The sequence below is a fragment of the Oncorhynchus keta genome, chromosome 36 (genome assembly GCF_023373465.1).
Source record: "Oncorhynchus keta strain PuntledgeMale-10-30-2019 chromosome 36, Oket_V2, whole genome shotgun sequence".
Classification (NCBI taxonomy): Eukaryota; Metazoa; Chordata; class Actinopteri; order Salmoniformes; family Salmonidae; genus Oncorhynchus; species Oncorhynchus keta.
The window spans coordinates 10810030-10836445 of record NC_068456.1 but is presented as its reverse complement, the minus strand read 5'-3'; the positions used below and the strand labels follow the sequence as shown (position 1 = coordinate 10836445).

General features: G+C 43.0%; 1 protein-coding gene across 3 annotated transcripts in view; it reads left to right on the top strand.

Moving 5' to 3' along the window:
* The window catches only part of ninl (ninein-like), a 46476-nt gene that overhangs the window by 14141 nt on the left and 5919 nt on the right, over nt 1–26416 (top strand). For 2 of the 3 annotated variants that reach the window (XM_035754116.2, XM_035754115.2), the window contains exons 5-18: nt 3895–3961; nt 4127–4317; nt 5916–6068; nt 12320–12487; nt 15534–15670; nt 16159–16299; nt 16442–16616; nt 17064–17174; nt 17876–17965; nt 18853–18997; nt 19297–19365; nt 19460–19584; nt 21605–21972; nt 24768–26279. In XM_035754116.2, coding sequence (XP_035610009.1) covers nt 3895–3961; nt 4127–4317; nt 5916–6068; nt 12320–12487; nt 15534–15670; nt 16159–16299; nt 16442–16616; nt 17064–17174; nt 17876–17965; nt 18853–18997; nt 19297–19365; nt 19460–19584; nt 21605–21972; nt 24768–26279 — 3452 coding nt within the window. The remainder of the gene's footprint in view (nt 1–3894; nt 3962–4126; nt 4318–5915; nt 6069–12319; nt 12488–15533; nt 15671–16158; nt 16300–16441; nt 16617–17063; nt 17175–17875; nt 17966–18852; nt 18998–19296; nt 19366–19459; nt 19585–21604; nt 21973–24767; nt 26280–26416) is intronic. The other variant, XM_035754117.2, reaches the window with a different exon arrangement.

Genomic DNA, 26416 nt, shown 5'->3' with positions numbered 1-26416 from the left:
AAAGCTGATGATAATTGACGGTGGCTTGTTGCGTCATGATGAGCGGCCTGTTTCTGATTTAGTGCTGCAGCTTGGGGCCATGCCCAGATTGATATCTTATAATGGAGCTATGAAATGAATACACCCATCTTCCGCATGGGATTGATTGAGATGATACTGTACATTTCAAAAATGTTGAGGGGGAAAATTTGGCCTTTGAACCAAGATGGGTAGCAACCGATTCTCCCACAAATTCTGTTTGTTTTTAGGTGTTACCAGGATTAATTTGGTTACATAATTATGGAATTTGGTATTACATAAACTGAAGTTATGCATTTCATTCTACAAAGTGCTTTGGAACTTGCCTCTGTATACCACTGGGTGGCGCTAAAACGCAACAAACCAAAGATTGGAAAGGGAACATGGCGTAGTTAATAACAAAGGTACTTCACCTTGAATTTATTTTACACACTACATATTTGGCTATACACAACATTTAGGACATTAGTTGAATTGTAATCCTCACAACATTCCCTTGACAAGCTATGTCTGATACAAAATCATGCGAATATTCATCCTTTAAAAAAAGTGAAGATATTGTTTATAAACAGGGTAAGTGTGCCTCCCAGCCTGAAAGAGAGACTGCTATGAGTAAGACGGTACTCAATAATTAACTTCCATAACTAATCCATTGCTAACTTCAGTTGAATTTCATCCCTTCAGATAGGCTATCATGTACTGTAGACCATAATAAGTAAGAGTATGCAGCAAGTACACACACACACACACACACACACACACACACACACACACACACACACACACACACACACACACACACACACACACACACACACACACACACACACACACACACACACACACACACACACACACACACACACACACGGGGGAGGTTATAAGCTCCTCTGTGTGAGAGCCAACGGCCACATGTGCTGCTGGGGAGTACCAGTCTACTCTTGAGACTGCTGGAATCACAATCTGCTGGTTGTTTTTACTCAGTGTAGCAGAAGTAATGTTGGCATGGTGGAATTCCTTATGGTCAGTTCATTCCCAGCTAGCACATTTGGTTCCTTGGAAGTTGTGGGAACATAATGTTTTTGTTTTCACATTGGTTGTGGAAACAAAGTCATACTTCAAAACTCAATGTTTTTTTTAAACATTCATAGAACAGAGGTGAAGTTGTAAACTGTTTATCATGAGAACGTTTTACTCTAGCTCCTTAAGTTTTTCTGGTAGGTGTTATTAACGCTATGATAACGGAAATTATAGGTTATTTGGAGGTTTTTCAATAACTTCCTTATGACATTCACTGAATATTTCAATAAGAATTTTAACACAGCCAGTTTATTTGGGGTTAACATTTTTTAACCCAAAGCACAGATAGGACACATGGAAATTAATTTCCTTTGGCGTTAATAATGCAAACACATTTTATTGTGACACTGCATCAATGTGATTCAAACCCATAAACCTATAGTCTTCTGTTTTTCTATCCAGGGAATTAGTCCACTGTACCACCAGGATGGCACTAGCATGCCATGTTTTACGCATACAAAGCTGTTCAATTTCAAATGAAAGAAGCACTCATTAAGAGCAGGTGTGGGCGCAGCAAGACACCTGATCACACTTAACTAGATCGATGGATAGAGTTTTGTTGATGCTGAGAATGGAATGTATTGTAGTGATAATGCCAGAGAAGCTGGTGTTTGGAGGATATATTGCCACATATGTTGTTAAACCGTGCCAATATATCCTCCAAACACCGGCTTCCAGGGCATTATCACTACAATACAATGGGTTACCAACATATTTTCATTAAAATGTTATTTTGATAAATGTATTCATACTATTTCATCCTTCCACAAGATATAGTCTCGACACAAATCTAGGGTTGCTACCCAAGCCGGCTGGTCGTTTGTTCTATTGGTTTCGGTTTCCAGAGATGCGACCCAGTCGTTCAGTCGTTTTGTTCTGTATCTATGGACACGACCCAGTCGTTCATTCTAAATGTTCCATTGCTATAATGGCTGGCAACATTCTTATCCCTTTCTTGCTAGCTAGCCAAATATGGCTAACTTACAGTCACGTCAAATAGTGCAGCCAGAATAACAACAGTAGCTGCATTTGCATTTGTTTAAGCTGTTTTCTAGTGACATTTATTTGGATACATCCATAACAATTAGCTAGTGAGGTGCGATTTCGCCTGGCATAGAAAATGTGCTCTCTCTTCAGGACACTGTTGTTCAGAGGAGCTCGCCAAAAACACAGCTAACACAATCACTTCAAACTGAAGCTGTCTGTCATGTCTCAACTCCAAGCACGTCATTATGGGACAGCTGGAGTTTCAATTTTCAAATTCAATGTTGCAAATGTCGGAGAGAAACCCCAAGGTTTTTATACAAATCTCCGCTGTTGAAAACATATTTTAGTCTAAAGGAAATGTGAGATAATGTCTAGCAGCTTTTTATAGTGGAGATCAAGTTGCCTGGCTGGGCTGATGAGACAGGGGATTGCGCAGTCAGATGGAAAAGAGTAAATAGGCATTTTAACGTAATAGATTTAGCCGGTGGTAACTTGTGGAAAAGACACTGGCTGGAATGCGGTTTTAACCACTCAGCTTTCAGGATTAGACCCACCTGTTGTATATTTGTTTTTAAATAACATTCTTAGAACTAGGCTTGGGTGGTATACTGTATAAACCGTATACCGGGGTATTTGGAAAAAGCCACAGGATTGTTTTTCAATACTGTCAAAACATATATTTTTTTTTCAATACATTTGAATATTTGTAGCTACTTTTTAAAGCTGCATTATGCAGAAATCGCTAAGCCATTTCTTGATTAATATTTGAATAGTTTGTGACAACAAGCTAGTGTAGAGAATCATTGTACCATTTAAACAGCTGTGAAATATATTTTCCGTAACCAAAAATATTGTATTTTAAGCCTTGAAGCTGGTGTACAAAACCGAAAGTAAAATACACAAACTAAATTTAAGAACGGGAAGCATAGAAATAGCGCTCATAGAACATATATACTGCTTCTTATACTTGCTTTCAATGAGAATGCCAGATCGATAGCACACATTTCTATGTGAATTTTGTTGGGTTGTCCAAAAAGTTACATATTGCAGCTTTAATTGACAGGGTGTATGCCTCCACTTCAAGAAAGAAATTAGTATTCGCAATGCTCACTCAAAAATAAGTGGGTATGCAGTGTATACCTGCATATACCCTCCCCTACACCACTTGGAAACATTATGCTGAAGTACTGAAATTCTCACAGAAGAACGCTGTTTCTTAACTTTCTCTGAACTATGTGAGAACAAGTCAACAAGTCTGGGATGAACCAAGTGTATATCTGTTCTTAGTTCTACATTTTTTGAATGGAGCATGCTTATTTAATATGGTGAGGAAAGCACCTTTAAAGAATAACTAGGCATCCTTTACTGACGGAATGAGGTCAATATCCTTCCAGGATACCCGGGCCAGGTCGATTAGAAAGGCCTGCTCGCTGAAGTGTTTTAGGGAGCGTTTGACAGTGATGAGGGGTGGTTGTTTGACCGGTGACCCATTACGGACGCAGGCAATGAGGCAGTGATCGCTGAGATCCTGGTTTAAGACAGCAGAGGTGTATTTAGAGGGCACTTAGCAGGCACACTTACACACACACACAAACACACTTCATCTGCTGTACAAACTCTCTCACACACACTTAGTAGTAGGGTAAACTAGCTTTCACAGTGCAGTTCTCACTCGTGTCCGACACACTGATTAAACAACATAGCCAGATTATGATACTGTATGTGGACGGGCATATGCATCAGCATTTAGGCACGGTAGTTGTTGTTCCAGTTTTGAACACTTGGTGACACTCTTTGTCTTACTTCCAGAGTCTCAAGTCAGATGAGGAAACCGGAAGCCATAAGGACACCATCCATCAAACCTTTGAGGCACAAGGTACTTAAATATTTTTCAAGTTTACTTAATTGTACATTCAGTCTTCAAAACAGGAGTTTTCCTAGTTAGGTCATGTGATCAGGAAAAACTCCAAGCCCTATTCATACAGTCTAATGCTATACTCTTTGAGGGACTTTCATCCTAACATCTGTACGTGTGTCTCAGGGCAGCAGAAGCGATGGAAGCGGGACAGTTCGGGGAGCCCACTCCAATCCCCTGGGCCAGGGGCCGAGGTGTCAGACAGCCAGATGAGGGCAGTATGGGAGGAGCTTGGAGTAGGAGGAGGAGGCTTTCTGAACAGACAGGAACTCTCCCTGGTCTGTGACCACCTTGGCCTGCAGGACCTGAATTCAGAGGTATGGCCAGCCTAACATTTCAGCAAGGGGCTGTTTTAATTCCCTAATTCCCAGATCTGTGCGCTTGCTGACTCCCCGTCAAGGGATCAAAGGCATTGGATTAGTGTAAATATGGGCCAAAGGAGTTTCATCAATACCTCTTATACCAGTATACATCAATCCATTCATTTTTAATCCATGAGGGGGAGTAAAAAAGTGCACACCTCAGGGAGATGGGCAGGGAATCATCTGACTGCAGTCAGAGGTTACTTGCCACTACACTACGTGACCAAAAGTATGTGGACACCTGCTCATCAAACATCTCATTCCAAAATCATGGGCATTATTATGGAGTTGGTCCGCCTTTGCTGCTATAACAGCCTCCACTCTTCTGGGAAGGCTTTCCACTAGATGTTGGAATATTGCTTGCATTGCTGCGGGGGCTTACATCCATTCAGCCACGAGCATTAGTGAGGTCGGGTAGTGATGTTGGGCGATTAGGCCTGGCTCACAGTCGGAGTTCCAATTCATCCCAAAGGTGTTCAATGGGGTTGAGGTCAGGGCAATGTGCAGGCCAGTCAAGTTCTTTTACACTGATCTCAACAAACCTTTTCTGTATGGACCTTGCTTTGTGCTCGGGGACATTGTCATGCTGAAACAGGAAAGGGCCTTTCACAAAGATGGAAGCACAGAATCATCTAGAATGTCATTGTATGCTGTACCATTATGATTTCCCTTAACTTGAACTAGCCTGAACCATGAAAAACAGCCCCAGACCATTATTCTTCCTCCACCAAACTTTACAGTTGGTACTATGCATTGGGGCAGTTAGCGTTCTACTGGCATCTGCCAAACACAGATTTGTCCGTTGAGTCCAATGGCGGTAAGCTTTACACCACTCCAGCCGATGCTTGGCATTTGGCAAGGTGATCTTAGGCTTGTGTATGGCTTGTGGGAAGCTCCCAACGAGCTTCACACGTTGCTTTCAGAGGCCGTTTGGAACTCGATAGTGAATGTTGTAACCGAGGACAGACAATTTTTTCACGCGACACACTTCAGCACTTGGTGGTCCCGTTCTGTGGGCTTTGTGTGCCCTACCACTTCATGGCTGGGCCGTTGTTGCTCTTAGACAGTTCCACTTCACAATGACAGCACTTTCAGTTGACCGGGGTGGCTCTAGCAGGGCAGAAATATGACGAACTGACTTGTTGGAAAAGTGGCGTCCTATGACAGTGCCACGTTGAAAGTCACTGAGCTCATCAGTAATGCCATTCTACTGCCAATGTTTGTCTATGGAGATTGCATGGCTGTGTGCTCGATTTTATACACCTGTCCGCAACGGGTGTGGCTAAAACTGACGATTGCAGTAATTTGAAGCGGTGTCCACATACTTTTGTATATATATTGGGTGTGTTATCCTAGATATGAGTAGTTTGAATCTTTCTTTCTGTATCTGGTAGTTTGAATCATGTTAGTTTGAATCTTTCTCTCTCTATCTGGTAGTTTGAATCTTGGTATTTTGAATCTTTCTCTCTGTATCTGGTTTCTCTCTGTATCTGGTTTCTGTATTGAATTTGACTTCATGTTTTTAACCCCTGACTCTACGCGTTATCACACAGGAGTTGGACGCCCTCTTCAGGAAGTTGGACACTGACCTGGATGGGAAGGTTAGCCTCAGGAAGTTCCAGAAGGGTATTTTCAGAGAAAAGGGTGCCCCAGTTCCCACCTCCTCCACCCCCATACGCCCCAACCCCCACAGCTCACTCCAGCAGGTAAGCAGACAGACAGACAGACAGACAGAACAACACCCTTTTTAGGGAACATGTACATGTTTAACAGTAATTTATATGGAAAACTATGTGAGTGGGTTTGGGTCAGTAGAGTAAATGTATGTAATTAGGCCAGAATAATGATCCGTGGATAATACAAATGACAATACATTGCCACATGGGACCGCCTTCTGTCTCGAACTGAAGGGAGTATTTGATATTCTATTTATAACAAATAAACTGTCACTTTCCATTAAATGTGGGCTGGTTGGTGTTTGAACCTGCAATATGTAACTTTTTGGGGCTCGGACCAAATTCACATACGAATGTAAGTTATAGATCTGTCATTCTCATTGAAAGCAAGTCTAAGAAGCAGTAGATTTGTTCTATGTGCTCTATTTCTGTGCTTCACGTTCTAATGTTTCGTTTTTGTGTCTTTTACTTTTGATTTTGATACTCCAGCCTCAACAGCTGTAAATACAACATTTTGGGTTACAGCAGTTTAGATGGTACAATGATTCTAAACACTATACTTGCTTGTTTTGACACATAAGATGAAATTAGGAGAACTATTAGAATTTCAGCAACCAGGAAATGGCAGAGTGATTTCGGCATATTGTACATTTAAGGACCCAGCTAGCACATTTGGTTCCTTGGAAGTTGTGGGAACTTAAGTTTTGGGTTTCCCATTGCTACTGAGAAGAAAACTATATCTTTCCTGATTGGACCGAAAGTGATCATTTCGCCTGTAGCTGGTTGATAGATTGCCAAGAGTGTGCAAAGCTGTCATCAAGGTAAAGGGTGGCTACTGAAGAATCTAAAATATTAAGTATATTTTGAATTGTTTAACACTTTTTGGTTACTACATGATTCCATATGTGTTATTTCATAATTTTGATGTCTTAACTATTATTCGGACCTCTTGCAGTCTCTATGGGGGTGCCACAGGGTTCAATTCTCGGGCCGACTCTTTTCTCTGTATATATCAATGATGTCACTCTTGCTGCGGGTGATTCTCTGATCCACCTCTACACATACGACACCATTCTGTATACTTCTGTCCCTTCTTTGGACACTGTGCTAACAAACCTCCAAACGAGCTTCAACGCCATACAACACTCCTTCCGTGGCCGCCAACTGCTTTTAAATGCTAGTAAAACTAAGTGCATGCTTTTCAACCGATTGCTGCCTTCACCCTCCCGCCCGACTAGCATCACTACTCTGGACTGTTCTGACCTAGAATATGTGGACAACTACAAATACCTAGGTGTCTGGTTAGACTGTAAACTCTCCTTCCAGACTCACATTAAGCATCTCCAATCCAAAATTAACTCAAGAATCAGCTTCCTATTTCGCAACAATGCCTCCTTCACTCATTCTGAAAAACATACCCTTGTAAAACTGACAATCCTACCGATCCTCGACTTCGGCAATGTCATTAACAAGATAGCTTCCAACACTCTATCATCAAAGCCCAATATACTACCCACCACTGTGACCTGTATGCTCTCGTTGGCTGGCCCTCACTACATATCCGTCGCCAAACCCACTGGCTCCAGGTCATCTATAAGTCTTTGCTAGGTAAAGCCACGACTTATCTCAGCTCACTGGTCACCATAGCAACACCCACCCGTAGCATGCGCTACAGCAGGTATATTGCACTGGTCATCCCCAAAGCCAACACTTCCTTTGGCTGCCTTTCCTTCCAGTTCTCTACTGCCAATGAATGGAACGAATTGCAAAAAATCTCTGAAGCTTGAGTCTTATCTCCCTTTCTAACATTAAGCATCAGCTGTCAGAGCAGCTTACTGATCACTGTACCTGTACACAGCCAATCTGTAAATAGCACATCCAACTACCTCATCCCCATATTATTACTTACCCTCTTGCTCTTTTGCACCCAAGTATCTCTACTTGCACATCATCCTCTGCACATATATCACTCCAGTATTAATGCTAAATTGTAATTATTTTTGCCTCTAGGGCCTATTTATTGCCTACCTCCCTACTCTTCTACATTTGCACACACTGTACATAAATAGAAAAATCTTTATTTTCTTTTGTGTTATTGACTGTCTTGTTTTTGTCGCACTGCTTTGCTTTATCTTGGCCAGGTCGCAGTTGTAAATGATAACTTGGTCTCAACTGGCTTACCTGGTTAAATAAAGATGAAATAAAAATAAGTAAATAAAATTCTACAATGTAGAAAATATTAAAAAATAAAGAAAACCCCTTGTATGAGTAGGTGTGTCCAAACTTTTGACTGGCACTGTACATATGAAATTAGTAAAATAGTATGTAAACATTATTAAAGTGACAAGTGTTACATTATTAAAGTGGCCAGTGATTCAATGTCTATGTACATAGGGCAACAGTCTCTAGGGTGCAGGTTTGAGTAACCTGGTGGTAGCTAGTGACAGTGACTAAATTCAGGGTATGGTACTGGGTGGAGTGCGGCTAGTGATGGTTATTTTTCAGTCTGATGGCCTTGAGTTGGATGCTGTTTTTCAGTCTCGGTCCCAGCTTTGATGCATCTGTACTGACCTCGCCTTCTGGATGATAGCGGGGTGAACAGGCTGTGGCTCGTGTGGTTGATGTCCTTGATAATCTTTTTGGCCTTCCTGTGACATCGGGTGCTGTAGGTGTCCTGGAGGGCAGGCAGTGTGTACCCGGTGATGTGTTGGGCAGACCCTCTGGAGAGCCCTGCTGTTGCGGGCAGTTGCCGTACCAGGTGGTGATACAGCCTGACAGGATGCTTTCAGTGGTGCATCTGTAAAAGTTTGAGGGTTTAGGGGCCAAGTCAAATTTCTTCAGCCTCCTGAGGTTGAAGAGGCGCTGTCTGTGTGGGTGGACCATTTCAGATTGTCAGTGATGCGTACGCCAAGGAACTTGAAACTTTCCACCTTCTCCACTGCGGTCCCATCAATGTAGATAAGGGGGTGCACCCTCTGCTGTTTCCTGAAGTCCACGATCAGCTCCTTTGCTTTGTTGAGGGAGAGGTGATTTTTCTGGCACCACTTCGCCAGGGCCCTCACCTCCTCACCTTGCTACTGTTGTGTCATCTGCAAACTTGATGATTGAGTTGGAGGGGTGCGTTGCCACGCAGTCATGGGTGAACATGGAGTACAGGAGGGGGCTGAGCACGCACTCTAATAGGACCCCTGTGTTGAGGATCAGCGTAGTGTCGATCTCTGCGTCGTGGCTGGTTTCCCCTTTGTAATCCAATTTTGTCATGGGCCCCTGCTACATACAACTCCGCTGTCTCTGTACTGATGTTTTGTCTGTTTGATTGCCTTATGGAGGGGATAACTGCACTGTTTGTATTCAACCGTAGTCCCAGTCACCTTGCCGTGGTTTAATGCGGTGGATCACAGTTTCAATTTTGCACGAATGTTGCCATTTATCCATTGTTTTTCGTTTGGGTAGGTTTTAATACTCCCCGTGTCAGTGTTATTCTTAGAGGCAACCTGGAACATATCCTAGTCCGTGTGATCAAAACATTCTTGAAGCATGGATTCCGATTGGTCAGACCAGTGTTGAATAGACCTTAGCACAGGTACTTCCTGTGTTGAGTTTCTGACTATAGGAAGGGAGGAGCAGAATGGAGTCGTGATCTGATTTTCAGAAGGGAGGGCGGGGGAGGGCCCTGTAGTCATCCCGGAAGGGAGAGTAACAATGGTTGAGATTTTGAAGCTCAAGTACTACAGGCAATATGTTGAAAAATCTTCGGTAGTGTTTTCCTCAAATTGGCTTTGTTGAAGACTCGGCCTCAGGATATGTGGTTTCCAGTTTGCACAACTGCAAACTCAAGGAGTAGGTCATTCAAGGAGTTTGATGCAAATTTGTGATGTCATAAGCCTCACCCTTGCTTGAGGAACGATAGAGAACAAAATAGGAAAGGCCCATATCCCCCAGCCATTTGTGCTTTGACATGACTTATCTGGACCACCTATTGAGATGTGCCTTTTGTTAAGTAAATTAGGTGTTAAATGAGGTGAGAAGGAGACTGGAGTGCCACTTTAATGTTCTTACAGTGGAAATTATAATTTGGTGTTAACTTATTTGAACCCTGAGTACAGATTGGACACACAGAAATTCATTTCCTTAGGCATTAATCATGCAAACACATGTATTTTTTATATTGACATGGCATCATTGAGATTCAAACATATGATCTTCTGTTCTCTATCCATGGAATTAGTCCACTGCGCCACCAGGATGGTGCTAGGTTGCCATGTTTTTTTTAAACTCATACAAAGCTGTTAATTTTAATCTATTCAAACATACCCCATTTCAACGGAAATGAGAACTAATTAAGATTATGGGTGGCCAATTAGTGGGCCTGAAAACACTTTACAAGATAAATGATAGAGTTTTGTTGACACTGAGGACGGAAGTTATACGTTTTTAAATAACATTCTTTGGACGTTAATGTTTTCTTGTGTTTTTTAATGGAAAGTTTTATTAATGTTCGATAATATGACTTTAAATAGAACCATAAGGAAACCTGCAGAAAAGTACTGAAATTCCCACAGAAGAATGTTTTCCTAACTTTCAACTATTTGAGAACATTCCCAATGTCAAACCAGTTGGAGAATGTTCCTAGAACATTTAAATTAAATGTACCATATTTGAACTTTTAGGAAACATTCTGTTAAAGTCATGAAATAACAATAAAATGTTTTTTTTTTGTCAAGTTCCTTAAATGTGCTGAGATTGTTCCAAAGCCAAGCAACTATCCTGCACCATTCCCAGAAAGGTGTGGGAAGGTTGTATGCAAAATAACCATAGGACAACCACACTCTCACCAAGAAACATATTGTTTGGTGAACGTTATGTGCTTGCTCGGGGAGGCTCTTGAAATATTCTGTGCCTCATAGTTTAGTTTATGATTAAGATAAAGGCATAATACATTTTTCAAAATATGAGCTATTGATTAGAAATTGTCCCTTCACTTCAGTATCTGACAGAAAAGGCAAAACCGTTATACACAAACCCAATTCTGATATTTCTGACCAATTAGATCTGAAAAATATATAATATTTGAAGATCTGATGTGACTGGTCAAAAGACCACGCCCCTGCCCAGTCATGTGAAATTCATAGATTAGGGCCTAATGAATTTATTTCAATTGACTGATTTCCTTATATGAACTGTAAGAGCCAATTTATGCATTATTCTAAAGTGTTGGAGGTGCCTTATGGATGGTGTGACGTAATTGTGGAGCCCCAGTGGTTACCACATCGCCGTGTGCCTCTCCAATGTTGTAACAATGCAAAGTGCTCCGTATAGCTCCGCATTTACATGATTGGTTAACAGTTGTTGAGGGCGGAAGGTACTGTAAAACACAAACTCACTTCCTTGACAACTTCCTTCACAACTGTAAATGCTGAATGGCCAATGCAAGCATCGTATTGACCATGCAGCGCATTTTAAAAAATCGTTGAAATTGTTGCATGTTGTGTTTATATTTTTGTTCGCTATAGTAGGCTGTCTGTCTGTCTCTCTCAGATGACGAATGCTCCAATTTCCTGCTGGTCAATTAAGGCAGCAGCCAATCATAAAATTGACTGTTGGGGACAGAGCTTACTTTGCCCTTCCTGCGTTCGCTTGCTGAATGACCCATTTCCACATGAAGAGAAAGCCAAAGTTTGAAATCATGTATTGCACTTCAAGCCTGATATGTCGCTGTGGTCTGTTAACATGGGCTATGAAAGACAACATCCTTTCTTTCCAAGCTTGGCATGTTGATGCCTCCCATGTGTTAGGAACAACTAGGTACATGAACCAGCACTGAGACAAACGTGTGTTTCTCAGGCTTGCTCAGAACCTAAATACTACTGCTACTCCTCCATGTCCCAAACTGGTGTGGGATGTAAACCATGAGCAAATGGGGAATGGAATGTAGGCTAAGCCATATTAAGTGTTATGACAGTAAAATGGCGTTTATTAGTGGCGTGTGAAATAAATGTATTTGTGGTGCTGAAGCTCTTTTGTCTGTGGGAGCCTGGATTACACAATGCACAGTGGAGGTCGGGTTATTCTTAGAGAAAGCGGCATGACCGGAGGAGGTGTTTCTGCTACAATGCCCTTCTTTGTAGAACTTTTTTTGTATTTCTATGGCATTTGGGAACAGAGGTGAGGCTACGCAGTGCCACACTGATCTACAGCAGTGTTCCATGGAGGAGGAACTAAATTGGGCCATCAGCTAGTCTGTTCCTGTAGCTTTCATGTCTTCCTCTGTTTTCTGCCAGGCCTTTGAGGAGCGGATGGGGCGCTCCACCTCTCCCTCTCTCCTGTCTGCCACCGTGGGCCAGAGGCTGCTGACCAGGCTGGACGATGGGTCGGGCTGCACCAGTCCAGAGAGGGTCATCACCCTCTGGAATGAGGAGGGAATCCGGAACAGCAGGGACATCCTACAGGTCAGTGCCGGACTTGAACCATTACAGGTCAGGCTACTTGAATCCTATCACACTATGTGTTTGATGTTAGATAATAAGCAGCCAGTGTGAACATCATGTGATTTTTAGTGGTTTAGCATGCTCTGGGCTTGTGAGCAGAATCTGTGAAAGGTAAGCTTTGTGAGAAGGTTATGAACCAATGTACGTCTTCATCCTATTACTGTACACACTCATTGCTTGTACCAGTTATTTTCAGAAGTAGCCTTGAAATGTTGATTACTCTTCCTTTGCGGCTACTTGAATTGATATGTTGCTGAAAAGCCTTGGTGTTCGGAGATTGGTACAGGTTATACAATGGGTGGGTCTAATCCTGAATGGTGATTGGTTAAAAGCACATTCCAGCCAGGGTGTCTATTCCACAAGTTTCCACCTGCTAAATCTATGAGGTTAAAATGCCTATTTACTCTGTTCCATCTGAATGTGCAGTCCACTGTCTCATCAGCCCCACCCAGGCAATTTCTAAACTTGATATCCACTATAAAAAGCATCTAAACATTACCTCACATTTCTTTTAGACTAACATTTAGTTTTGAAAAGCAGAGATTTGTATGAACCTTGCTGTCTGTCTCCCTGACATTTGCAACCTTGTTTCAATATTAAAATTAGATCTCCAGCTGTCCCATAGTAATGAACGTGTTGGGAGTCGGCGCGAGACAGACAGACAGGCAGGCAGCGTTTCTCAGCCAGTCGAAATCATGAATCAGCTGACATAATTTTTTATGGGATATATACAAAGAAATGTCAATTGAAAAAAGGTCAAACGAAGTGCGGTCTTTACAGCTTCCATGTTTGAAGTGATTGTGTTAGCTGTGTTCTTGGCTAGCTCTTTTGAACAACAGTGTCCTGACGAGAGAGCACATTTTATTTGCCAGAGGAAATCGCGCCTCATTAGATCATTGTTATGGATGTATCGAAATAAATGTCACTAGAAAACAGGTTAAACAAATGCAAATGCTGCTAATGTTGTTCTTTTTGACGTTTAACGTGACGGTAAGTTAGCCGTAGATGGCTGGCTAGCAAGCAACTGATAAGAACGTTGCCAGCCAATATGGCAATGGAACATTTAGAGCGAACTACTGAGTCGCGTCCATAGATACAGAACAAAAAGACTGAACGACTGGGTCGCATCTCTGGCAACCGATTCAATAGAACGGACTACCAGCCTGCTTGGGTAGCAACCCAAAATTTGTGTCGAGACTATATCTTGTGGAAGGATGAAATAGTATGATTAAATTAATCTCAATAACGTTTTAAATTCAAGTATGTTAATCTGTATTTGAATGTGTCGGTAACCCGTTGTATAAAAGTGAAAATGCCCTCGAAGCCGGTGTTTGGAGGATATATTGGCACGGCTTCTCGGGCATTATCACTTAAATAAAGAAGGCTGCAAGGTTTCCCATTTCATCATTTTGATAAAAACAAGTTACATAAACTGTATTTCTGACTCCTTTAGGGGCATATCTCCTTCCTGTGTGTAAAATGTGTAATAGGAGTAGAATTGAGATTGTGAGTTCCAGTTACATGTAGCGGATGGTCTTTTGCTTTAGATTACATGCTGTGGTGTAGAACCATAATCTATGGAACACTGCCTACAAAAGGCCCTCGCTAGACACACTCTAGTTACATTATGTGTTACTGAAATAATCCTCTTGTACATCTGACACATTTTGTTGCATGAGGATGAACTGAACTTTGACCCGAATTTATATTTACCATACACCAGTTGTCAAAACACCTGGGGCCTCATTTATAAATGTTACGAAAACATGCGTGCGCCTGTTTTCATGCGAAAGTTTGCATTTATAAAAACCGAACTTGACGTGAGAATTTGCTTATCCTCCCGCAATCTTTAGACCATGTGTACACACAGTTTCTTGTGACTGAAGTATTGCATTGCAAGAAGGCAAAAGTAGCCTTGTGCAGGAATACACAACACTTCTTTTCATAACAAAAAACAGGTTGATAAAAATAATAATATGCAATAATTTGCAGTTAGTGAGAATCTATTTATTTGATCTTTGCATTCTAAAATCATTAGAAATAGGCCTTTATTTCTTATTATTTCTTACATTTCCATGATCAGTGGAGAATAAATTCCTCACCTTTTCTGACTGATGGTTTCGTACTCGCGAAATAGCCTAGAAGCCTACAAAAAGTTTGGATAGGCTACCCGTCGTCTCATGTGCCTCAGTTGGTAGAGCATTGTGCTTGCAACGCCAAGGTTGAGGGTTGTGGGTTCAATTCCCACATGCTCTGGATAAGAGCGTGTACTAAAATGTAGAAACGTCCCATCTCTCATTTAATTTGACCCACTTCACAGTAGTAAATAGATAGGCTAATTTCAAGTATTTTGCTCTTTGCGATCCGATGTGCAGTTCGAAGGTAGACCAGAGGCTTCACCTTTTCCATTGATGTTTGTAGGTGACATCTGAATACTGTAATTTCACATATCTCGAGTAGACAATATTTCATTTATTAACATAATGCATATATTATAATCATTGTAGAATACGTTCTAAAGCTTTTCTGGCCATGATGAGTTGCCCAGCCAGAACCCGGACTCTGGGCCAGATGTTTTACTTTGTCATCATGGGGTAATGTGTGTAGATTGAACAGGGGGGGGGGACAATTTAATCCATTATAGAATAAGGCTGTAACATAAAGAAATGTGGAAAAAGTCAGTGGGTCTGCATTATTTTCGAATGGATTGTATAATGCTCGTTCTGCTCGTTCACACGGGCACATATCTGGTTTATAACATGCATATGTATGGTGTTAGCCAAATGTATACTTCTCCATATATTTGTGAGCATGCAATCTTTTCAGAAATGGCGCACGCAGATATTTAGTGTAAAATATGGTTATAAATTAGGCCCCTGGTCCTGGAGAGTTACAGGGTTGCAGGCTTTTGTTCCAACCCTGCAGTAAAATAAGGACCAGTTTTGATGATTAGTTGACCACTGCCATAAATTTGTCAGTTGACCTCATGCTGTTCTATCCCCTCCAGACTTTGGACTTTCCCCTGGAGGAGCGAGTCAGTCTGGCGGAGCTCACCCTGGCCCTGGACAATGAGCTGCTGGTCAGTGGCAACGGCATCCACCAGGCCGCTCTCATCTCTTACAAGAACGAGATCCAGTTCCTCCAGTGAGTCTTTGGTTTGATACTGTATACTTTTGGTACTGCATGCTTCTATGGACTCTATAAAGGTTATGGTCAAAGACACTTTAATGCATCCTCTGGATTCATTTCCTGTGTGAGCCAATGACCTTAAACTGATTGGTTCAACTTCACACTGTAATAGTCACACAAAACCTGTAGCCTACATGTTAAATCATGGATTTTTGGTTGATAGATTATTACTATGTCTCCACCTAGAGGTGAGAGATGTTGATGCTTTCATATTGTTTATTGTAACAATCATTGCCTTGTCGGTTTACTGACCAACTTTGGAACCATAATACTGCATTCTTTCAGTAAGTATTAATGTGCCAATATTAAACTGCTGTGGTCTGCCTTTTTTGATTCTTTGTGTATAATGTACATAGAATAACTGCTGTTAATGTGAGTCCTTCATTCTGGTGAGTGTTGTGCTTAGGTCCATGCTCATTGTCTGTCCACTGTCTGTCCCTCAGGGTCCTTGCAGACCAGGCATGTCAGGAAAGGGACAAGGTCAAGGCCGACCTGGAGTGGGCCGACAGGAGAAACCTCCAGCTGGTCAGAGAGGTGGATGACAGGCACGCCACTATTGAGTCACTGAATGAAACCAAAATCAAGTAAGACCTTCTCTTCCTTCTCACCTCCATATCATTCTGTATGTTAGACTGATGTGATGGTTGGAAAATCTTGCTTGACTGGTTGTGTATTGTCATGTGTGGGGGATGGAACTTTTAACTTAAAAGTCCCTCTGATTGGCAGGGGTCTGGAGCAGGAGTTCCGGTATAGGCTAACGGCCCTGCGCAGTGAATCGGAGCAGGAGAGCGAGGTCTTGCTGCAGCAGGTGGAGCGTGAGCGGGCCAAGCTCGAAGAGGAAGTGGAGGTCTTACATGCACAGGATGCCAGTCTGCAGGAGGAAATCTGTAATGCCACCCAGGTGACAAGCACTATAGATACACACTGTGAGGTTTTTACAATGATAAAGGAGTACAGGCGATTGCTTGACCAACCCGCCTAAAAGATTCCTTGAGCTTAACCTCTATTTGATTTCACTTCATTAGAGGCTCCTCGTGCTTTTGAATGCACGTCTTTTGTATGAGTATAAACTGGTTAAGTTTCTGCAAGCAGTTTGTTTTCATCTCCATCCCAGTCTCCTCTCTAGAGACCTCAAAAGAGAGGATTAGAATAGTTCATGTGATTTTGTTTTTTTGCCTTCCTGCTTGCAACATCCATGTTCTATACCCACTTGCCCACGGACAACCAACGAATGCCAGACTCCTGCTTAGCTTCGTAACAATCCCCCATCGTTAGTTGCACAGTGTTGCTGTGGATATCTTAAAGCGGTATCGTATCACTCTCAATAACCCTCCCTCTGGGCTAACAGGAGAACCACCGTTTGGAGGAGGAGGGCAGTGCTCTGAAGGGGAAGCTGTCAGATGCAGAGAACACCATCTCCAAGCTGCAGAGAGACCTGGACCAGCTCCTACTAGACAAGGTGAGAGGGAACTATGTGAGGATGGGCTTGATGTAGGGTGACCGGATTTAAAATTCCCAAATGCGGGACAGTGTAGCCTATACACTAATGTTTTTTTCAGGCAGCACCCCTCAGGGAATGTAAACAGTTAGGAAGGGGAAACTTTTAAAATGGGATTGAGTGAAGTAGCAGAAAATATGTTAAATTAGCAACTAATGAGCATGGAGAGTTTTATGAAATTACCTTTGCAGTCTAATATGGCTATTTACGTACTTTTGTAGCTCTTCATTAGACGCACGTGTTTTGGAAGTACTGGTAGTTAACTGTCCTCTCTCCAAGTTTATTTGGAATTTAGCCCAAAAAGATTTCACAAATGGGATTGGTTGACAATATGATATTGGCCTACATCTATCAGCTCTCAACAACGATTGGAGAAATGTTTTAACATCACCAGCACCACATCCTTATAATATATCTTGTCATAAGCGCAAGGTGACTTCAGAAAAGACTGGTTGGAATGAATAGGAAATCTGACTGTTTTAATTTGTTGATCAAAAGCGGGACAAAGGGCCAAAATGCAGGACTGTCCCGCACAATCCGGGACATGTGGTCACCCCAGCGTGATGATGTCCTGCTGTGGTAACTCATCCCTCAGGGAGTGAGGAGTGCGGTTTTGCCAGGAATGAATGATTGAGGGTTTCCGTTTTGTTTGGCTGACACAGTTTGGGAGCCTGGATCCGAACAATACAGGACTGCTGAACCAGGAGGAGCGCGTCTCTGAGATCATCAAGGAGTACGAGCTGCAGTGCCGGGTAAGAGTGTGTGTGTGTTGGGCCTTCCGAGTGGCGCAGTGGTCTAAGGCACTGCAACACAGTGCTAGCTGTGCCATTAGAGATTCTGGGTTTGAGTCCAGGCTCTGTTGTAGCAGGCCGCGACCGGGAGACCCATGGGGCGGTGCACAATTGGCCCAGTGTCGTCCGGGTTAGGGGAGGATTTGGCCGGCAGGGATGTCCTTGTCCCATCGCGCACTAGCGACTCCTGTGGCGGGCCGGGCACGGTGCACGCTGACACGGCCTTCCGGGTTAAGTGGGCATTGTGTCAAGAAGCAGTGTGGCTTGGTTGGGTTGTGATTCAGGGGACGCACACCTCTCCCGAGTCTGTTTGGCAGTTGCAGCGATGAGACAAGACTGTAACTACCAATTGGATACCATGAAATTGGGGAGAAAAAGGGGGTCAAAAAAATAAGAAAGGCTGTGTGTGTTTAAATAATCATGCCTTGCGTGGAACCCCCAAGGGCGCTCTACCTGGTTTACCTTTCACAATTTTCCAAAACATAGTGCAGTAATTAGTTATATACATTAGTTATGCACATTAATGATTTATGTCAAACAATTTTTAAAGACTTTTTGTTTACTTGCCCGGACAGAGCCGAGAGCTGTTTTGAGTGTGTGAATGACAATCCTCTTGATTTATCCAAACGCCTCCCATTTTGGGAAACTAGAAAGTGAAGGTGAGCGTGTGTTGTTCTAGGTTCACAGAATTTGTGATGCAGTGTGGTTTGAATAGCATGTGCGTGGCAGTGAGGACATTGTGGTTAATACTGCTCTATCTTTATACTATTTCTGCTGTGCTTTGCTGTGTTTGTTATGTATGTTTGTCGGAAGTATTGCATGTTAAATGACACGTCTTTGTCTCACAGGAGCTGCAGGACCGGAATGACGAGTTGAACTCTGAGGTGGAGATGTTAAGGAGTCAGGGGATGGGGAGGCGACCCAGACGGGCAAGAGACACGTCCACACACGCGTGGTCCAGCCGACGATCACTGACCACTGAGTCTGACTCTGGTAAATCCCACTCATAGCCCTAAGCCATATACTGTGTTCACCCGATTTGTCCCTGGAATTGATACTCGTGCCCTGATTAGAACATATATTTATTTATTTAAACATACAGTACATGGGCCTTGTCCTTGGAGGACTGAAAGGCCCCTCATATCTTTCTTCCCCACCCATGTATGCACATTACACACCCTCGTTCACACACACCCTCTCATTTCTCCACTCAGTCCCACTCCAGTTACACTGACAGTTTCACTTTAGCCACTGACCTACTCTCTACAGTAATCTTGTCCATTGTGCTTCAGATGACCCTGAGATGAAAATAGGCGTATCTCCCATGGCTATCAAAAAGCTACAAGTGGCCAATAAGAATGGTAAGAATTGGAAACATCAATCATTTTTTCCCTCTCTGTAAAAACCTGTTGGGTTTGACTCGCCACCTTGGTGTTTTTATTTCTGTTCCTTCAGGCCTGGGTTGTCTGGAGAGTCTGCCAGGTCCGGTTGTGAGCATTGAGACAGAGATGGCCATGGAACAGTTTAAGGAGAGGCACAGCCAGGAGGTGCAGGACCTGAAGATTGAGTTAGAGACCAAGGTAGAGGAGGCATTCTGATATGCATGCTCACACTAGGTTTTAATATTTTCAAGAAACGACACATTTTCCTTCCTGAGAAAATTGCAAGAAATTACGGGCTTCCCGGGTATTCCCGTTCAAACCGGAAGTGCTATTTAAAAGCTATAATACCAGTGGAAAAAAATCTGACATGATTATACCACTATATTGGAGAAATAGACACATGAATCTAACGGTTTCTTGTTGTATTTGTTGCAATTTAATCAACTCAGTTCTCTCGAAGTCACCACACTATTTAATTGATGTAGCCTAGTTAACAGGTCTATGACGCACTGTTGGCCAACCTGTAAAATATTATGAGGTTATTACAGTCTACTGAAAATTACATTTGTTTTAGCCTACCTTTGACTGAAAGATGAAGCTTGGTCATTTTCTCTCCCCTTACAACTGTCTATCGGTGAAATTTGGGAAGGTTGTGGCTGTTTTGACTGTTTTTACAGCCATTTTGTCAGAGCGGACTTGCGAAAGTATTCACCCTCCTTGGCATTTTTCCTGTTTTGTTGCATTGCAACCTGTAATGTAGCTAACAAACTAACAAAATCATTTGCATAGGCTATAGGCCGTACCTGTTTGATTTTCTCCGATGAAGTGGTCTCTCATAACGCGCAGTGCTTACATTCTTCCCAGATAGGTGGTTTTTGATCTTCGCCACAAATTGGCCACAGACTGAGAAGAGTCTCTTGGTCTCCATGGAGGTGGCCTGGATCATTGCGAATGCCTCAAACATGTATTTTGACCCATCTGTTTCCTCCTTAGAGAGGATTTTCAGTAGGTCGGTTTTGCATTTGGCCTCGTTGGCAATCATTTTTGTCAAACTTTGCCCCACAGACAAAACTAAAAATGCAACAATTTCAAAGATTTCAATCAGTCAAAGAAATCAATCAGTCAATTAAAATAAATAAATTAGGGCCTAATCTATGGATTTCATGACTGGGAATACGTATATCATGCTGAAACATGAGGTCTTGTGCAAACCCACAGTTTCATCAGCTTTCCGGGTGGCTGGTCTCAGACGATCCAGCAGGTGAAGAAGCCGGATGTGGAGATCCTGAGCTGGCGTGGTTACACGTGGTCTGTGGTTGAGGCCGGTTGGACGTACTGCCAAATTCTCTAAAACTACGCTAGAGGCGGCTTATGGTAGAGAAACGTTCAATTCTCTGGAAACAGCTCTGGTGGACATTCCTGCAGTCAGCATGCAAATTACATGCTCCCTCAAATCTTGAGACATCTGTGGCCTTGTGTTGTGTGACTTCACATTTTAGTGGCCTTTTTTTGTCCCCAGTACAAGGTGCACCTGTGTACTGATCATGTTCAATCAGCTTCTTGATATGCTACACCTGTCAGGTGTATGGATTATCTTGTCAAAGTAGAAATGCTCACTAACAGGGATGGAACCAAATTTGAGAGAAATAAGCTTTTTGTGCGTATGGAACATTTCTGGGATGTTTTATTTCAGCTCATGAAACATGGGACCAACCCTTTTATATGTTGCGTTTACATTTTTGTTCATTGTAATAAAAGCAGATAGGCCAACCAGTAGTGACTGTAAGTAAATACGGTAGGCTACAACAACACACCCTGAGCGTTGATTATTGATCATGCAGATAGCAGAGCAGGCCGTATGATGACAGATTTAGACTTTGCACATAATTTAACATTTACATTTGATTTCACTCTGTTCATAGAAATCATTTATAATTGACTGGTTTCTCACTATCATTTATCCCGGGAAAAGATGGGTTTGGGCGGGAAATTCCAGTAAAGCTCGGTAACCCGGTTCCCGCCATTAAACCCTGGCTCACACGTTTTTGTATTGTTTTGATTACCGTCTCCTATTTTTGTATGTGAAATTGAAAGGTCCAAAATTGTTGGCAATTTGAGTGACACTAGATGTAAATACTGAACTAACTTCAGTGCATGGGAGGCCCATTTTTCTAATTCTGGGATAGCCCTGAACCACCTCATCATCCTCGCCTCACAGGTGAACTTCTACGAGCGCAGCCTGGAGCTGATGCGACAGAACATGGAGGTGGAGAGGAAGGACATCTCTTCGGGTTTCAAGCTGGAGATCAGTGAGCTGGAGGAGCAGAAGGCCCAGGCTGAAGAGCAGGTTAAGAGGCTAAGGGAGGCAGTGGAGAAGCTGCAGACCGAGTTACAAAGCTGCTCCAGGGGCCTGAGAGGGCCAGGCTGGGGCGCTGACCAGGAGAGAAGGGCCCAGCGCGAACAGGCTGAGCTGGAGCAGAACTATGCCCGGGAGATCAGTAACCTGGTCCAAAGACTGACCTCTGAGAAAGACCAGCTAGAGGCTGAGCTGAAGCTCAAGATGGACCAAGAGTTGCTGCTCATAAGGTGAGTGTGGCCAGACTATCCTCCTCCCCAGGGCTGTCTTCTGAAATTCAAACAAATTCATTTAAAGTTCACATTCTTGTGTAGGTTGGCTCCCGGTTTCGCATTCAATTGTATTTAACATTTTTTTGTGCCAACTGTAACTTTTGCATGAGTCCCTTTAACTCCATAACATATACACTGGACTTACACAACAATGGTGTGTGAGCTGGGACTGGTGTACATGTATTTACACTTAATGTACAAAATATTATGAACACTCTTACCATTTTCTATTTTTTACTTAACACTTTTTTTTGGTTAAGGGCTTGTAAGTAAGCATTTCACTGTAAGGTCTACCTGTCGTATTTGGCGCATGTGACAAATTTGATATGACACACTGAAGACTGACCAGATGAATCCAGGTGAAAGGTATGATCCCCTATTGATGTCACTTGTTAAATCCACTTCAATCAGTGTAGATGAAGGGGAGGAGACAGGTTAAAGAAAAATTAAGCCTCGTGACAATTGAGACATGGATTGTGTATGTTTGCCATTCAGAGGATGAATGGGCAATACAAAACATAAAGTACAATTGAATGGGGTATGGTAGTAGGTGCCAGGCGCACCTGTTTGTGTCAAGAACAGCAACACTGCTGGGTTTTTCAAGCGCAACATTTCCCCGTGTGTATCAAGAATGGTCCACCACACAAAGAACATTCAGCCAATTTGACACAGCTGTGGGAAGCATTGACGTCAACATGGGCCAGCATCCCTGTGGAATGGTTTTGACACCTTGTAGAGTCAATGCCCCGACAAATTGAAGCTGTTCTGAAGGCAAAAAGAGGGTGCAACTCAAGGTGTTCTTAATGTTTTGTCCACTCAGTGTATGCGTGTGTGTATATATACAGTACCAGTCAAACATTTTGACACACCTACTCATTCAAGGGTTTTTATTTATTGTTACTATTTTCTACATTGTAGAATAATAATGAAGTAATAATATGATGAAATAACACATATGGAATCATGTTGTTAAAAAAAGGTCTTAAACAAATCAAAATATATTTTATATTTAAGATTCTTCAAAGTAGCCACCATTTGTCTTGATGAAAGCTTTGTAGAAAAATAAAGAAAATCCCTGGAATGAGTAGGCGTGTCCAAACTTTTGACTGGTATTGTACTGTGTGTATATACAGTACCAGTCAAAATTGTGGACACACCTACTCATTCCAGGGTTTTTATTTGTATTTTCTACATTGTAGAATAATAGTGAAGACATCAAAACTATGAAATAACACATATGGAATCATGTAGTAACCAAAAAATATTATTTTATAATTGAGATTCTTCAAAGTAGCCACCCTTTGTCTTGATGACAGCTTTGCACACTCTTGGCATTTTCTCAACCAGCTTCATGAGGTAGTCACCTGGAACGCATTGCAATTAACAGGTGCGCCTTCTTAAAAGTTAATTTGTGGAATTTCTTTCTTTCTCTCCCTAAGAAGTGAATGCGTTTGAACCAATCAGTTGTGTAGTGACAAGGTAGTGGCGGTAAACAGAAGATTGCCCTATTTGGTAAAAGACCAAGTCCATATTATGGCAAGAACAGCTCAAATAAGCAAAGAGACATGACAGTCCATCATTACTTTAAGACATAAAAGTCAGTCAATCTGGAACATTTTAAGAACTTTGAACGTTTCTTCAAGTGCAGTCGCAAAAACCATGAAGCGCTATGATGAAACTGGCTCTCATGAGGACCGCAACAGGAAAGGAAAACCCAGTGTTACCTCTGCTGCAGAGGATAAGTTCATTAGAGTTACCAGCCTCAGAAATTGCAGCCCTAATAAGTGCTTCACGGAGTTCAAGTAACAGACACATCTCAATATCAACTTTTCAGAGGAGACGACATGAATCAGGCCTTCATGGTCGAATTGCTGCAAAGAAACCACTACTAAAGGACACCAATAAGAATAAGACACTTCTTGGGCCAAGAAACATGAGCAATGGACATTAGACCAGTGGAAATCTGTCCTTTTGGTCTGATGAGTCCAAATTTGAGATGTTTGGTTCCAACCGCTGTGTCTTTGTGAGACACAGAGTAGGTGAACTGATGATCTCCGCATGTGTGGTTCCCAACGTGAAGCATGGAGGTGTGATGGTGCTTTGCTGGTGACACTGTCAGTGATTTATTTACAATTCAAGGCCCACTTAACCAGCATGACTACCACCGCATTCTGCAGTGATATGCCATCCCATCTGGTTTGCACTTAGTGGGACTATCATTTGTTTTTCAATAGGACAATGACCCAACACACCTCCAGGCTGTTTAAGGGCTATTTGACGAAGAAGGAGAGTTGGTGGAGTGCTGCATCAGATGACCTGGCCTCCACAATCACCTGACTTCAACCCAATTGAGATGGTTTGGGATGAGTTGGACCGCAGAGTGAATAGCAAAGGCACCAACAACTGCTCAGCATATGCGGGAACTCCTTCAAGATTGTTGGAAAAGCATTCCAGGTGAAGCTGGTTGAGAGAATGCCAAGAGTGCAAAGCTGTCTTCAAGGCAATGGGTGGCTATTTGAAGAATCTCAAATATAAAAGATATTTTGATTTGTTTAACAGTTTTTTGGTTACTACATGATTCCATGTTTTATTTCATAGTTTTGATGTCTTCACTATTATTCTACAATGTAGAAAATAGTTTTAAAAAATAAAAACTTGAATGAGTATGTGTCCAAACTTTTCACTCGTACTGTATATGTGTATGTATCTGTCTCTGTGTGCCTTGGTGAACAGTGTGTGTGCTATGTAATCAGGGAAGAGGCAGAGCAGCAGGTGTCTCAGATGAAGACTCAGCAAGGCGAGGCCCAGCGCAGCTTCACGCACCAGCTACGCTGTGAGCGCCTGCGGCTGGAACTGGAGCAGGAGAGGCACAGGGAGAGACTCCACAGTACAGAGAAGGCGGTTGAGGAGCAGGCCAGGATCTGCAGCCAGTCCGCTGTGGAGAGGAAGAGGCTGGTGGAAGTGCACCAGGAGGAAGTCCAGCAGCTGAAAGAGCATATAGTCAGTCTGCAGGAGCAGGCAGATCTGACCTCCGATAGGGAGAAGTCACTTATACAGCATTGTCAGTTAGAGGTGAAACTAGAGCACTATCAAACACAGTGCAGTCAGTTAGAGGCTGAACTGGAAGAGACTTGCGATCGGTGCAGTCAACTAGAGGCCAAACTGGAAGTGGTTTGTGCCCAGCTGGAGCTGGAGGAACGCACTGTGTGTCTGGAGTCTGAGGCTTTGACCGAGCGTCTGACCTCTGAACAGCATGATGTAGAGGAGGAACTGGGGTTGGTGAGGGATAGAGAGCGAGAGATCCTTAGTGAGGTGTCTCAGCTAAGAGAGGAGCTGCATAGTCTACGGTCTGAATATATGACACTTCTTCAGGACAAGGAAATTATGGCGGAGAACTGTAGCAGTTTGTCCAGCACCTTCCTACAACAGCAAGCTCAGCTGAGGGCCAAAGAGGAAGACACAGATACCCTGAGGGGGGAGTTGGAGAGGGCACGGGAGGCTCTGAGAAATGAAGTTGAACGATGCTCAAGGCAGACTGCTGAGCTGGACTCCCAGAAGACGGACAGAGCGAAGCTGATGGAGGAGCTGAGAAAACACAGAACAACTGTTGACCTTCTACAGTCAGATCTTCACTGTGTCACTGAGGAGTTAAACCAGTGGAAGAGGGCAGAGAAGAGTCTAAAGGAAGCATTGATCCTGGAACAAACCCAGGTCATGGAGATCAAATCCACCCTGGACCTGGAGAGGGAAGAGACTGGCTGTCTGGGCCAGGAGAACGCCCACTACATCCGCCTGGCAGACCAACTCTCCAACCAGATCGTAGAAATGGAAACGGAATCATCCAAACTCCAAGACCACATCCACCAGCTGAAAGCCCAACTGGGTGAAATGTCCAACCTGGTTTCTGATCTCAGGACCCAGCTAGAGGCCAAATTCACAGAAGTAGACCACCTTGAATCAGATATAAAGCAGACTGCAGGTCTGGTAGAGATAGCGGAAGCCCTGTCCAATAAGCACTATAGGGAAGAGGAGCTGCTGAACACCCAGCTGGAGACCAAGGGGAGAGAGGTGTGCTCCCTCAGAGGAAAGGCTGGCAGCAGCACCACCGTCCAGCTGCAGCAGGCCCTGCTGTCCTCTCAGGCAGAGGTCCACAGGTTGGAGGAGGACTTTGAGTGGGAGAAGGGCAGGATGAAGGAGCAGCTGGTGGAGATGGAGAAGCTGGTCATGGCTCTGGAGATGGTGATGGATCCTACCAGTCCACACAGGTTTGTGACGTGCAGGCCTGTTGCCGGAAATCAAACCAAACCAACCTTCAAATGACTAACCTCCACCTGCCTTGAAACATTCCAATGTGTTTCTGCCCCAAACATGGTGGCTGAAATTTGAATGACTAATTGCAACC